The 14,999-nt window shown below is 33.9% G+C and overlaps 1 protein-coding gene across 2 annotated transcripts; it reads right to left on the minus strand.

Annotated features, from left to right (window-relative positions):
• Positions 1-11,006: 11,006 nt before the first annotated feature.
• LOC139839878 (vanillin synthase-like) lies at positions 11,007-14,698 on the minus strand. 2 transcript variants are annotated; one of them, XM_071830075.1, is made up of 8 exons: positions 14,408-14,695; positions 14,137-14,258; positions 12,972-13,087; positions 12,725-12,798; positions 12,313-12,577; positions 12,052-12,183; positions 11,796-11,931; positions 11,007-11,388 (listed from the first exon to the last, which is right to left on the minus strand). In XM_071830075.1, the coding sequence occupies exons 1-8, from the start codon at positions 14,611-14,613 to the stop codon at positions 11,351-11,353; spliced, it is 1,089 nt and encodes a 362-aa protein (XP_071686176.1). In that variant the 5' UTR covers positions 14,614-14,695; the 3' UTR covers positions 11,007-11,350. The 2 variants fall into 2 exon arrangements, with proteins under 2 accessions (XP_071686176.1, XP_071686175.1); XM_071830074.1 differs by having other exon boundaries at positions 11,302-11,707; positions 11,754-11,931; positions 14,408-14,698.
• Between the last annotated feature and the right edge of the window lie 301 nt (positions 14,699-14,999).

Genomic DNA, 14,999 nt, shown 5'->3' on the forward strand with positions numbered 1-14,999 from the left:
ATGTCCATTTACTTTTCTGTTTTCTGTGTACAGTTTCTGTTTTTCTGGTTTCTGTAACAGACCAGTATACCTGGGCTACTGTAACCTTGATTTTCAGATATCTCAGTTCGTGTAGATAACTTTTCATATAGAACTCGTCTTAATCCGAGTTACGGTTTAGGATTTATGGCCCTCCGATCGTTACTATGTCCTTTAACGTTGTGCAGAAATTTCTGACCTACTCGCACTTAGACCGTCGCCACGGTCAAACCAAGACGAGTTTGCTTCTGTAAATTTTACCACACTTAAGGGACTCATAGACGGAGCCATGGCCACTGGTCTCACCTTAATTCAGTAAGGGTAGAGGCCGTGGTGACTGACTGAATTCAGACTTTGTTGAAAACTACTTTCATAAACTAAACTTACTTTACGCCTTGTATTTGATGATGAATGATGATGACCCTTAAGACCTTAAATACATACTTTTAAACCTATTAAGACGATTTACTGATTTAGTACTATTTGACTTAGGTTGAGGACTTCGGACCATTTACTTGCACACCTTTCCCGACTACTACTTTACCGCTACATATCATTGTGAGTTATAGCATTCCCTTTTTACTTTAACTTATTTTGGGAACTGAGAATACATGCGGATTTTATGTTTTACATACTAGGCACGAGTACTTAAACTTATATATGTGTGGGTTATATAATGGCAGAAACATTCCCTTTAGCTCGGTAACGTTTAATCATTGGTTTATGAACCGGTGAACGCGAATCTTAGATATGGATCCATAGGGTTTGACATCCCCACTCGGGCTAGTCGCGCTAGCAGTCAACGAGTGTTTAATACTTCGTAAACATACGCACTCGCCAAGTGTACTTTTAGGGGGTATTTTAAACGTTAAGTTAGTTACCAAGTGCCCACGGTTAACATATACTTTATCATACTGTTTTGAAATGCTCTTTGTAGCACTGAAATCTCGTGGCCTACCTTACATACTGTTATACTTAAACTATAGCTCACCAACCGTTGTGTTGACGTTTTTAAGCATGTATTTCTCAGGTGCTTGAGGTTGCTTCCGCTGTCTTACTTGTCGTGCTGTAGAACCCGCTGCTTAGAGTTGTTATCGCATGACTACTTATCTTGCATTCGAACTTATTTACTTTTGAAACTATGTTATGTAACGACCTTTGGGGTCACGTACACTTATTTATTTGCTTCTACTTAGTGAAGCATGCTTTTGAAATGTAAAACATTTGATGTCGGTTATGACATCACCTTTTTATCGTGAATGCAACTTCTATAATTACAGCATATAGTACTTAACCTTGTAATGATCCTGTTGTTGATGATTCGTACACGATGGTTTTGTACGGGGCATCACAGTTCAACCGCGTGCATTGGTGTTAGCTTTCTTCTTTGGGCACGCATTCTTAAAATGACCCGGTTGGCCACATCTATAACAAACACCCGTTTTTGGCGCATTGGGCCCCTTTTGAGTGACGGGGGCGGTACTTTTACGATCATGGGCCACATGGCCACTTCTTTGACATTTGTTGCAAAATGGTTTGCCACATTCACCCAAATGATGTTTGTGGCACTTTTTACAATAAGGTAGGTTTCCTTCATACCCTTTCTTGCCGTCGGAGGTGAGAGGCTTCTTGGAGAAGTTGTTGTTGTTGTTGTAGTTGCTTGATGGGGAGGCTTCCCATTTTCTTTTGTGGCCACCCGATTGATCCTCGGCCGTTGGTGCCGGCGCTTCAATTTCATCCACCGTTTATATAGATTTGTGGGCCATCGTTAAAGCCTCTTGTAGGTTAGCGGGTTTGGATGACATTATCCTGCGTCGAATGCTCTTGGAGAGGACATCCATGTAAAGTTCAACTCTTAGGGACTCGGGAGTCATGAGGTTTGGACACATTAAGGCTAGTTCGGCAAACCGTTAATTATAAGCTTCGAGGTCATTCCGGACCGTTTTTAAATTTCTTAGTCCCTGTTCGAGCCTTCGAGTCTCTTTGCGCGGGAAGTATTCGGTGATCATTCTTTCTCTTAATTCGGTCCAAGAGAGTGTGTGGGGTTCATCGGTACCCACAGATTGTACATACGTGTTCCACCATGAGAGAGCAATACCGGCGAAAGTGAGGGTGGAAAACTTGACCTTATCTTGGTCCCGACAACCGCTTATGCTAAAAACGGCTTCCGTTTATTCAAACCATCGGGTGAGAGCAACCGGTCCCCCGGTTCCATCGAAAGTGGGAGGTTTGCACCCCATGAAGTTCTTGTAGGAGCACCCCTCGTTTGAATTATTGGCTCCATGGTTGTTGTTGTTATTGTTGTTGGAGGAGTGACCGGCCATGGCCGCATCCACGACGGTGGCTATCATTCGTTGAAGAGCTCGTTCGAGAGTTTTAGGAGGAGTGTTGTGTTGACCTCGGTGAGCCATTGTTCCTTGAAAACGCAAGAATATCATTGATTAGTATTCTCAATAATACTAATCGTGATACGGAATAAGGATAAGAGAAAATTTTCCTTGACTCGCCCTAAATTCTTCATGTCATAATGTCGAAACGTCCATATGAGTCACCGTAATATAATCCCGGCAATTATATTACCCTAATTCATATGTGCATTCGACATTATTTCATAAAGTCAAGGTGGCGTGTCAATCAAATTAAACAATGTGAGATTAAGATGGAATAAGAGTTAGATATGAATAGAAGAGTTCGAGTATAAATGCACAAGTAGTCAAGTAATTCCTACTTCAAGTCTATATGCCAGTTGTAGTCTAGACTCACTAATGTACCCTACGACTCGGGGTTGACACCAATGAACTCTAAATCCCTACAACCAACGCTCTGATACCATCTGTAGCGACCCGACAAAATCTTCATTGACGGCGCCGTCTACTTAGGTCCCGTTACGTGGTCATAAGTCTTTAAAACAACGTTTGACCAAAATATGTCGCATTCATTTCAAATGTAAAGATGTTTCAATGTTTACAAAGTAGTTCGACGACTAATACGTTACAACGTTTTAAAGTACAAATGAAATCTATGCGACACAGTTTAAAGTAAAGTCAAAAGACGCTCCATGTATGTATGTATACTCGACATCCAAACAAGTATCAAAATAGTGAGCGGAAGCATGTAACACATATCGTTCAAGGACCTGAGAAAAACATAGAAAATCTGTCAACAAAAACGTTGGTGAAATCATAGGTTTAGTAAGTGAGTACGTAAGTAAGTAAGTTGAACCACAAGATTTATAACGTTGAAGTAATAGTAAAATCATTCTAAAAATTGTTATCACGAGCACCCAATTATCAAGGCTTAACTAACGTTACCCCATCACATAGTGTTAGAACCTACACTTTATTCTCGAAAATATATTTCATCCGCATAACAGTAGCGAACCGTTCAAATGAGGGTCTGTCAAACCCATATGGCCATACAACATAAGTTCTCGCTTACGCCCGGCAAGTGTAATTAATGATAATCGAATTGAGACATTTTTGTTCTAACTCGTACGTAGAATGTTTGTTTTCGTACTTGTGTTCACTTTGTAAAACGAAACGTTTATGTTTTCTCATCCCAAATGTAAGTATAAAAGAGCAAAAGTGGGACTATGCTCTCACATTGAGTGCAAGAGTATAAAAGTACTTCACAAGTAAACGTGTGCAAGAACGAATGTTAGTCTTAACCTAAACAAGTAGGTTGTATCAATAACGGTAAACACGGTTGGTCAAAGTTGTTCAATTAGTCCTATGGCTTATTACGACTTGATTATATAGCATGTGAATCAAGTTGTCAAGTTTCATGCAAGATATAAGTATAAAATCACCTTAGGACGATTGCATAAGTGTTTGGTTAAGTTTGACTAAAAGTCAAACTTGGTCAAAGTCAAAGTCAACGGGGTCGGGTCGAGTATCTGACGATTTTTCTATGAAAGATAAGCATATATAAGTATGTTGGCCAAGTTTCATGTTAATCGGAGGTGCGTAGCATAGTTAGAATTAAACAAAAATGTGCACTTTTGGACCCCCTTAGCGCCGCTCAGTGTATCTGTTCAGCAAATCTGGGCAGTTTTAATTTATACACGAATCCAACTTCAAACAACCATAACTAATGAACCGTAAACATTCAAAACACGTATCTTATATCGTTGGAAATGTATTTTGACGAAGAATACAACTAAACACATATCATCAATCAAATTCATCATTTACAATAACCGAATTCTCGCCGAATGATCATTAAAAGTTCATTATCAAAGTTTCAAGTTCAAAAATGCATTTCATGATTCGGGAATCCAATCTACACATACGATATGCCGTTTCGAAGGTAATTAAACATACAATACAACTAAACACTTACAAATAACATCTCATAGCATTCCATGCATCAAATGTTCGTTTTAAAATCTATCAAACCCTAACCAAGAATCACAAAATCAATAATCATGTTAATGTAAGGTTTTCATGTCATCCAACATACCAAAACGAAGCTAATGAAGTAACTAACACTTTGAACACACAAACATTAACATCTAAACACATTTCATCATTCAAAATTAAAGACTTAACTAACCCATTTTTCATATTCAAGCTAGTTACTCAAAACAACAAAATCGAACAAACCAAACACATATTCATATTAGACTTGAGCCATAGACACTAATTAACACACTTTTAAGTCAAGAACATCAAGAACATGAAATCTAGAGTTTTTAGAAAGTTACCCAAAAGAGATGAAGTTAGTATCAAAACGTAGAGGATGATGAGAGGATTCCAAAAGTACAATTTGTTTGAGTTGAGGCTTGCTAGATCTTGAGTAGATGAAGAATTTGTGGAGAAGATGAAGATGAGTTTAAGTTGGGGATTTTTGGTTGAGAGAAAATGGAAAAAGAAATGAAATGAAGATTGGGTGGTAGGAGGTGGTGACTAGTTGGACAAGTTTGTACAAGGGACAAGATTAGTCCTTCAAGTTTGTAATCGGGTGCTGGATTTAACCAACGAATTATTTTAAATACGCTAGAGTAAATGAGAGATGTTATAATTAAATAATGAAAATATTAAGAACGTTAGCTAACGGAGGATACGAATTTAGATAGCTAAAGATATTATCAAAATAAAAAGACGGGCGTTAAAATAATTTAACGGAAAAATGCGGGATGTTACAACTCCAAATATGGTAAACCCAACATTCTTGGAGAAGTGTCTTGATTGACATTTTGGGTAATCTCAGTTTGGTCAAGACTTAGTTAGGTTCATTAATGCATTTGCTTCAATCCTAAAGACTAGTCAACATATCATTAACTTCCTAGTTTCAATTAATCATAAGTCATATTCATTTTAAGACTAAGTAGAGATTAATTGGATGATGTCTTTCTAAATCAAACATTAAGTGTGTAAAGACATTAATGTTAAGTCATACTTGGACATGTTACACAATGTGTTACTTAGACAAGACCAAATAGATTATTGACCGTTATTCTTTTGTGAACCATTTTACACTTAATTCATTGAAGTAAGCTAGTTACTTGAATCCTAGTATTCTAACTAGTAACACATAGCAAGCATGTTAATCAAGTTGGTAAATTAATGAGTATTAAACATATTAGCAAGTAATACTCACACATAGCAAGAGATAGTTATTCTAAAATCAATCATATGGATATTTGCACAATACTATGGTTTAAGCTTTAGCAAGCTTACTTGCAATATAGCATATTGCATGATTAATGTGTAAGCACACATTAACGTTCAACAAATGCACAAGGGAAGAGAAATCTCTAGTTGAGACTTGGTGACCATCCTAAATGTATCTAAGTGTATTTTAGGATTACAAGTCTTTGCTAGTCATACTTAAAATTATTGTTCTTCATTTAGCCTTAATTTGTCACTAAGTAATCTTTAATTGTAATTAGTGTTCTAGTGACATTAGCTTATGTGTGTTGGTACTTGGTGATCATCCTAAGAATGTCTAGACAAGTTTTAAGATCACAAGTTATTGATTAACATTTATGTGTTATGCCTAATCATGGTTAATTTGGCATTAAGATGTAATTAAACGTAATTAACCAATATTAGTATTTTCATGACCAAAACTCAATTGAGTATGGAGAGGGCATCTATTCTAAGCGTGTTGGGAAAGGATTCATGAATTATAGATGTCGGGAAGTGGTCAAACTAAATTTGATCAAAAATGGTGACAGAGAATTCTGCGGTCGCACTACGGTTGACCATGGTGGCAGCCGTGCAACTTGTTTTCACAAAGCTGCTTTGCAGATTCAGTCTGAGCTTCTACAGCTAAGTATACGGTCGACCGTACTTTGGCCGTGTACTTTATTTTCATTCTATAAGTTTTGTTTGACTTGGTCATTTGCAAGATCAAGTATGGATTAGTGAACTTGCGTGTCTTTATGTTAAGATCTCGATCATCACTTATGCATATGTATGTGTCATCATCAAAACATATTCTTTGGTTAAACATCATACTTAACTTTTCGGTTAGTCCATTAACCAACATTCAACCAACAGACCCTCATCATTTGCACGTAACACACATGTTCGGGCAGAAACCCGAACCCGATCCACGGTATTCTGGAACACATACATACGAACGGATGGTAAAACCTTCCAGGCATCCCACGTAATATGGGGGTGAACTTGATTAATTGTGTGTGCAAAGATTCGAACCCGCATCTTCGCTATGGGAAGAATGCGTCAATCCACCATACCACAGCCACAAGTTCGTAACTTATCTTTAACTATAAGTAGTACTAGGTATATATATATATATATATATATATATATATATATATATATATATATATATATATATATATATATATATATATATATATATATATATATATAGTGGTAAGATCAAGAGGGAAGTAACCAATCGGGGGAAGCGGGGGGAAGCAAAAACTTTTTTTTTTGTTTTTTGAAAAAACTTTGTTCACGAACATTATAGATGGGATGAAAATATGAACATTTAGTAGAGACACTTTGTGATAAATGTTTTTATTTTGGCGGGAAAACGATCGAAGAAGTAATATATAACAATTATCGTGTTTTTCGAGCGCATGTTGAGGTTTTAGATATTAGAGTTTGGATATTAGGGTTTCGATATTAGGGTTTATAGGGTTTAGATATTAGGGTTTAGAAATTTAGGGTTTAGGGTTTAGATTTAGGGTTTAGATTTAGGATTTAAATTGAGTTTTTAACACGAACGATTTAAAGTTTAGGGTTTAGGGTTTAGGGTTTGGTGTTCCCTAAACCCTAAATGAAACGACACGTCAAAGTACACTTGACGACCATTGTTATCTTGGTCCCACAGCTTGATCATAACTCTATATGAATTTAATAAATAACCTTGCATTCTTTATTTAAAAATGATTTCCTATAAAGGAAACCTATCAAAATATGTAAGTTTAGAAAAACCATACATTATTACTTAACCAAAAGTTGACCAAAACAAAGTCAACAACATCCACTATTAAATGTATCAAAATAGAATGCAAGTTATTGTTTAACAAAAGCTGTCATCATAAATATGCAGACTCTCTATGCACAGCGGAAGCAATCAATCATGAACCTGAGAATAAAACATGCTAGTAACTGTCAACAAAAATGTTGAGTGAATTATAGGTTTAATATTGCAAACAATATTTAATTTAAACCATAAAAATTTATGTTTGAAAACATAAAAACTTCTTTTTTGACCACAAAATTATATGCTCGAAAACATATAAAAACATTATTCCATTTTCCGTGAGCCACCTGGTAACCACTTAACCATTTATTTACCCTTGCCAAACACAATATATATACACTGAACAAGTGTATCTTCAACTAATTACGAAGTACTAAACATTCCGATTATAAATTGCTAGCGCGACTAGCTCGAAATGGGGTTGTCAAACCCGATAGATCTATCCATAGGATTCGCGTTCACCAGTAGAAACCAGTGATTACAATTATCAGATTAGGGAATATTTCTGTTCGACTCACAATGAATAATTTAAACCAACTTCCAGTTGTCCAAAATATAAAATAAATTGCATGTATTCTCATCCCAAAAGATTTAAAATAGAAAAACTGGGACTATAACTCACCTTAAAGCAAACGAAGTAACCACACAAAAATGCGAACATCAAATGAAGTAAGTGATCAAGAATGATCACAACGCCGACCTATAAATAAAGCAGGTCGATATAAATAACTAACTTTGGTCAAGTCTTAGTATGATAGCTATAGTACTTGTTGCAAGTAGACATAGAACAATACTCAACATGCATCGGTTTGATTGGAACAGCGTACGGACACACACTTCCTATTTTTAGAAAGTTTCTATTTTTAGTAGGTTTTCATTTTTGGAAAGTTTCTATTTTTGGAAAGTTTCTATTTTTGGAAAGTTTCTATTATTGGAAAGTTTCTATTTTTGAAAAGTTTTCGAATTTAGAAAGTTTTCATATTTAGAAAGTTTCTATTTTTAGAAAGTTTTTGAGTTAGGAAGGTTTCCTTAATTAGAAAGTCAACAAAAGTCAATTGAAAGTCAAAGTCAATCGAAAGTCAACTCAAAAGTCAACCTTGGTCAAACATAGTCAACATTAATTTTAAAAGTGTAAGTTGTAATAATAATATAAGTTATAATGTTAATTAAAGTTAAATATGTATAATTATGTCATAACATAAGTTTAATTAAATTAAAATGAATTAATAAAGTTAACATAAGTTTAAATGATATAATTAATATAACATAAGTATTTAATTAATTAATTAAATATTAGTCATAATATAAGTATTATTAATTAATAGTAAGTTTTAAATCATATCATAAGTATTATTAATTAATAATGAATTATTAATCATATCATAAGTTTCTAATTATAATTATTAAACCATAAGTATTTAATAATTAAATTATAATTACATAATAACTAAGCCTTATAATAATTAAATAATTAATTAATCCTCATTATAAGTCTTATAATAATAATCTCATAATATAAATTTAATACTTATCATAAGTATTTTCCATTAATAATAAAAGTATTATTAATCATAAGTTTAATTAAAAGTTTAATTAAATCATAAGTAATTAAATAATGACATAATAAATATATATCATAAGTCTTAAATTATAATAATTACTTTTTATATCATAAGTAATTTAATAATAATGAAAATCATTATTTATATCATAAGTTTTAATAATTAACCATAAGTTTTAATTAAAAGTTCATCGGGTCGTATCTTGAGCCCCGGGTGTCGGTTTTCGGCGAGCCTTATATATATATCCGCCTAATCAAACCACCCGACACATTGGTGCACTCAAGAACACACCAAGAACAGTAACCAAGTCGTGAAGATCAGCCATTACACAACTTGGAACTTTAATTCGTTTCAAAACACGTTTTAGTCATAACGGGTGATCCGTGGCTCAGATTTAGATGACCCGAACATGAAAGTTCATCCCATCATCAATCCTAACACACTAGTACACCCTAAAGACTCCAAAAGTGGTCACAAAGTCGGACCAAACCTGGTTCAAATCGTTTTCACAATTTAATCCCAACAAAACACCATTTTAATCATATCTAGAGTTCCGGAAATCGAAATGACATGAATCCGGATTCTAAAATTAATGTCTTGATGAGAGGAACTCATCTAGATACTTTAATTTCACTTTTATATCAGTTACATAAACAGAAATGAACGAAAATGCTGCTGTCCCAAATCAATCAAACCGAAAACATGAATTAACGAGCATTTTTACGCATACAATCAACAATACAATAACATAAAAGCACTATAGCATCAATATAAGATCAAAATAAATAAAAATAAATAAGAATTGAAAAGTTAGGGTTCATGATTATACCCAAATCAAAAATCAAGAAGAAGGATGATGTAGAACGCGAAACGGTGAATCCGATTATGTAGATGATCTTGAGAAATGATGAACAATTGATTGTTTCATGTTGTTGGCCGATTTAGCTGATGATGATGGTAAAAAGTCGTTCCAAATAAGTGAGGGAGGAAGAGAGGATGTTTGCTAGGGTTAGGTTTAGGGAAAAAAAAATGAGGAAGTGAAATTGAAAATGGAAAATGGAAAATGGGGAGGTGGCTCCCATTTTGGCCGAAATTTTGATGGTGTGGGCCTCTTTTTGGCCCAAATTTGATAAATGAAAGAAGTCTTGTGGCCTGAATGCCCGAACGAAGCCCGAAATGCGAAAACACCGTTACGCGATTAAAATTTCGGAGAGATAACATATACGCGACAAATAAAATATATAAACACTATATATGATCATATGACATCAAAATATCATATTTAAAATAATTTGGATTTAAAAATCCCAAAAGTTTGACCGTTAGTTTGAAAACCGAAAAGATTCGCCGGATAGAAATCCACGACACGTAGAAACGTACAACTTAAAATATGAATACAAATATTCACATAACACATAATAATTAATATATTATTACAGAAATAATAATATAGATCATAGAAATGACGTGGCACGAATAACAATTAACGGACGTTAAATAATAAACGGTAAAAGATAACGAAAAAAGTAGGGTCGTGACACTAAACTCTAAATCGGACTAAATTTTACTTCACAAAACATGGAAAAAAAAACGTTAACATTCTTCACGAACAATATTATCTTGAATGTTATTTTTGTCGATCGTTTTCCCGCCAAAATAATAACATTCATCACGAAGTGTCTTTTCTAAATGTTCTTATTTTCATCCAATCTATAATGTTCGTGAACAAAGTTTTTTCAAAAAACAAAATTTTTTTTTTTGCTTCCCCCCGATTGGTTACTTCCCCATTGATCCTGCATATATATATATATATATATATATATATATATATATATATATATATATATATATATATATATATATTAAAGATAGTCTTAGGATATCTTTTGATAAATCTTAGAAAATATTATTCTCATTCTTTATTTTGATAAACGAGATATTAAAAAAAAAAAAAAAGAGTAATAATAATAACATTTTTAATAATAGGATGAAAAGCCTCAAACCACATACAAACATTGACAGAAGCATTATAAAGTGAACTAGAAACTAAATGGAAGTTTACAAAGAGTACCCCAATGCCCAATATATAACAAAGCAGATTTACAAATAGCGGGATCACCACCACCCCATTCATTCATTCATTTATGAAAAGATAACCTTACTAATTACTGTATTTTTTTTTTATTTTGAAGGCCACCATACTAATTAATTAACACCCAACCATCAAATATGTGAGATTACAACTTTGTTTTCACAGTAAGCTGTAAATGTAACATCATCGACCACGATCGATCATCCATCATCTAGGCAACAATAGGGTAAGATGCACAAGTTGCAACACCTGCAATATATAGGCACAAAATCGGTTTTCAGCTTTAATTTTGATGCCAGGACGTACGTATATATGTATATATGTACTCAGCAACAAATTAATTACCTTGATATCATTCAAGGCTATTGGCTAGCTATCAAATCTTAATCAGTGTATTACTATTTATTAATGTAGTATTTCTTTACATTTTCATGATACGGACTTAATCATGGCATTCGTTAGAAAATGTTGTACTCGTATTGGTTAAAGATGTAATTTGGGTACAGTGATAACGTCAATTTGAAAAAAAGATGATAACCAAGGTGCTGATTGATGATCATGGTGATAGATAGATTCATAGATAGATAGATAGATAGATTCATAGATAGATAGATATAGATAGATAGATAGAATGAGAGAGGGGAGGGGGACCATACCACACATGTTTTTGCCCATCTCCATCTTGAAGTATCCATTCAAACCCCAATCGGCTCCCCATGAGTTCTTGATAAGCCAGTATGGGACACCATCTTCAACACCATATCCAACAGCAACAACCGCATGATTCACATCCTGTACGACCAAAATTCACAATTAAAGTCGTCGTATCTTCAATACCAATACCAGCCAATATCATCATTTTAATTATTGATGATTGTTCAGACCATATATTATGTAATAATTAAACCTCACCATCGGATCACTGCCACAGACATCACTAGTGAAAACTCCTCCAGTGTAAAGTCTGAAGTTATCAATAACCTGAAACGCTACACTCACTGGACGAACAACACCTACTGCATGCTTTAATTCATCCTCAGCACCCTATATATATATGATATAAATCAATTATTATATTACTCATAAACATTACCAGAATTAAATAAATACGTGTATATATTTAATAGGTAGGTAGGTAGGTAGATGAAGAAATATATATATATATATAATTACCATGGTGATGTTAACTGCATCAAGGACACGAACTGCAGCATTCTCAGAAGAATATTTGCAAACACCATCGACTCCGGTGTAAGGATAAGCTTCCTCAGAGTCAAGTCCACCATTGTATTTGATGTATTCATATGCTTGGGAAGGCAACCCACCGTTGCAACCATAGTTATTAAAATCTCCAGCACAGTCAACTAGTTGTTGTTCAGACAGAGATACTGACTTCCCATACGCCTGAGCATAAGCAGCCTCAAGAGCTCCAGTCGTGCTGCATCCATCCATCCATGTTTTTCAATTAACAAAATTACTTATTAATTAACTAATGACGTACCATCCATACCACTCTACACATGCAGCTATCTAGTAGCTAGTATTCAGTTGTTGATCGATATACACGATTTTATTTATGTCGTACCTGAATGTCCAACAAGATCCACAGGATCCTTGATTCTTCACTGGGCTCACAATTCCTACTTTCCTCCAATCTTGCTGCAATATTATCCTTACTCTGAATTAATTATACTCCATATATAATATAATATATTATTATATTATATTATATATAAAAGTTAAATTCACACAAAATGCAACATGTAGATTATTTATCGAGCAGTAGTATAGTAGTAATATTTTGCTGGTAAGCAATCTATCTAGCTAGCTACCGTGAGAGGAAGGATGGCATCAGTGAGTATGTGATTGCCCTTTTTGGTAGCGGAACAGTGTTGCGCAGCACCCAGTTTTTGTTTACCAAATTCTTCCCATGACATATCAGCAAACTCTGTTTCAAATAACACAACACAACACAATCAAATTGATCTACATCTAAAAAACACTATATTTTGGCACATGAACACACACACACACACGTGTGTGTACGTAAACTAAATAAACTTGTTCGTATCATGAGTATAATACACTAATAATTGTTGAACATAATAATAAAGACCTAGAGCACAGAGAGTCGTTCGGTGTTAAATCTCAGTGTTAAATTTAACACTGGATTTAACACTGAGGCCAAAACAGGGGAAATGGTTCAGTGTTAAATCTCAGTGTTAAATCATTATTTAATTATTTTTTTAATACTTTTAATAATATTATTTAGTTTAATTATGTACTTTTATTTATTATCTAATTATATTTAACTAACAAACAATATAATATAAATAAGAATAAGTATTATTGTGAATTTTCAAAAAAAAAAAATTCGGACCAGTTTTTTAAAAATTTAAGTCTTTTTGCCATATTTTTAATAGCCCAAATGAAATGATACTTGGCCCGACTCTTATTTATAACCCTTAGTCACCTGCAACCTTTTTCTTCTTCACTCTTCTCCCACAAAACAAGAAGGAAAAAAAAGCAAAAAATCAAAAATCAGGAATGGAAAAAGAAAGAAAAAGAAAAAAGAAAAAAAAAAAGCAAACACCAGCGTCGCCCAGCTAACGCTGGCCAACGTTTACGCCGGTTTAACGCCGGCGGGGAGTGGGTGGCACCACCGTCCCCACCGTTAAAATTGGTTAACGGCGAAAAATGTTCTCGACTCCTTGTGCTCTTACACTAATAATGTTGTGTAAATATTTATTTATTTTAAAAACCATCAGTCCACAGATATTGATACCAGAAATAAATAGTGGAATATATCCTTAATATCTGTAGGTGTTTGTGTCAAGTGAATTCTTACTAGTTAGATGATGATCAAATGATTTATCATCAAGCAAAACAATGAATTGAAAACTGGACTGATAATTGAATTGGATACAGAATAGAATACATCGAACTAGAATTACAAGTATAGTTGAATATATTATAAGGTTTTTTTTTTTTTTTTACCGTTGACTCCAAGAGTATACGAGAGGCCCTTGTTATTATGCGATTTGATCTTGTCCAAACTTGAAACAAAAATCGAGTACCTCCGTTTCATCTCATCGCTACTCTCGTATTTCTTTCCGAACCTATATTCCGTTAAATGAATTTTTTTTTTTATTATTTTAATTTTTAATGAGTATAGAAAAAATTACTACTGTAATAAATAAAACACAAACATAAAACATCAACCAAAAATAAATTCCAAGTGTAGAATAGAATAAAAATACTACTCTACCTGTGAGCGAATCTAGCAAAGGTAAGAGCATGACGAGTTTGACCAATCACTTGAAGAACGCGTGTCTCTAATTCTCGTAAATCATCAGAAACAACTTGTCTAATCGGATTCTCGTCGGAGAAGATGGATCCGATCCCAGCGCTATCTGCTCCCACGGCACACGCGATGATCATCATAACAACTAACAGGACTGACATAGCCGCCATTTTTTAATTAATTAAAGTAATTGATTATTAATTATTAATGAGAAAAGAGCGAGGGAGAGAAGAAAGAAAGCGAGCGTATATAGATTACAGTGGTGATTGTTGTCTTTATATAAAGTGATAGATAAATAGATTATGGCGATTCGTCAAAATTTAAGGGTAGTATTCTGTAACTTTGATTAATAGACGTTGATGGGTATCCACGTGTATGGTAACTAATACTGGGACCCACCTTAGCAAGATAGATGATGGGCTTTCATTGGCTTATGTTTCACTATTTAATCGTAGTGTGACTAATTTATTTGTTAGCGTATGTATATGTTTGTTACTATTCAACGCCGGGGGAATCTGCAACACATACTTTTTAAATAATCTTTTTCTTTTTTTAC

This window comes from Rutidosis leptorrhynchoides, chromosome 4 (genome assembly GCF_046630445.1).
Source record: "Rutidosis leptorrhynchoides isolate AG116_Rl617_1_P2 chromosome 4, CSIRO_AGI_Rlap_v1, whole genome shotgun sequence".
NCBI lineage: Eukaryota > Viridiplantae > Streptophyta > Magnoliopsida > Asterales > Asteraceae > Rutidosis > Rutidosis leptorrhynchoides.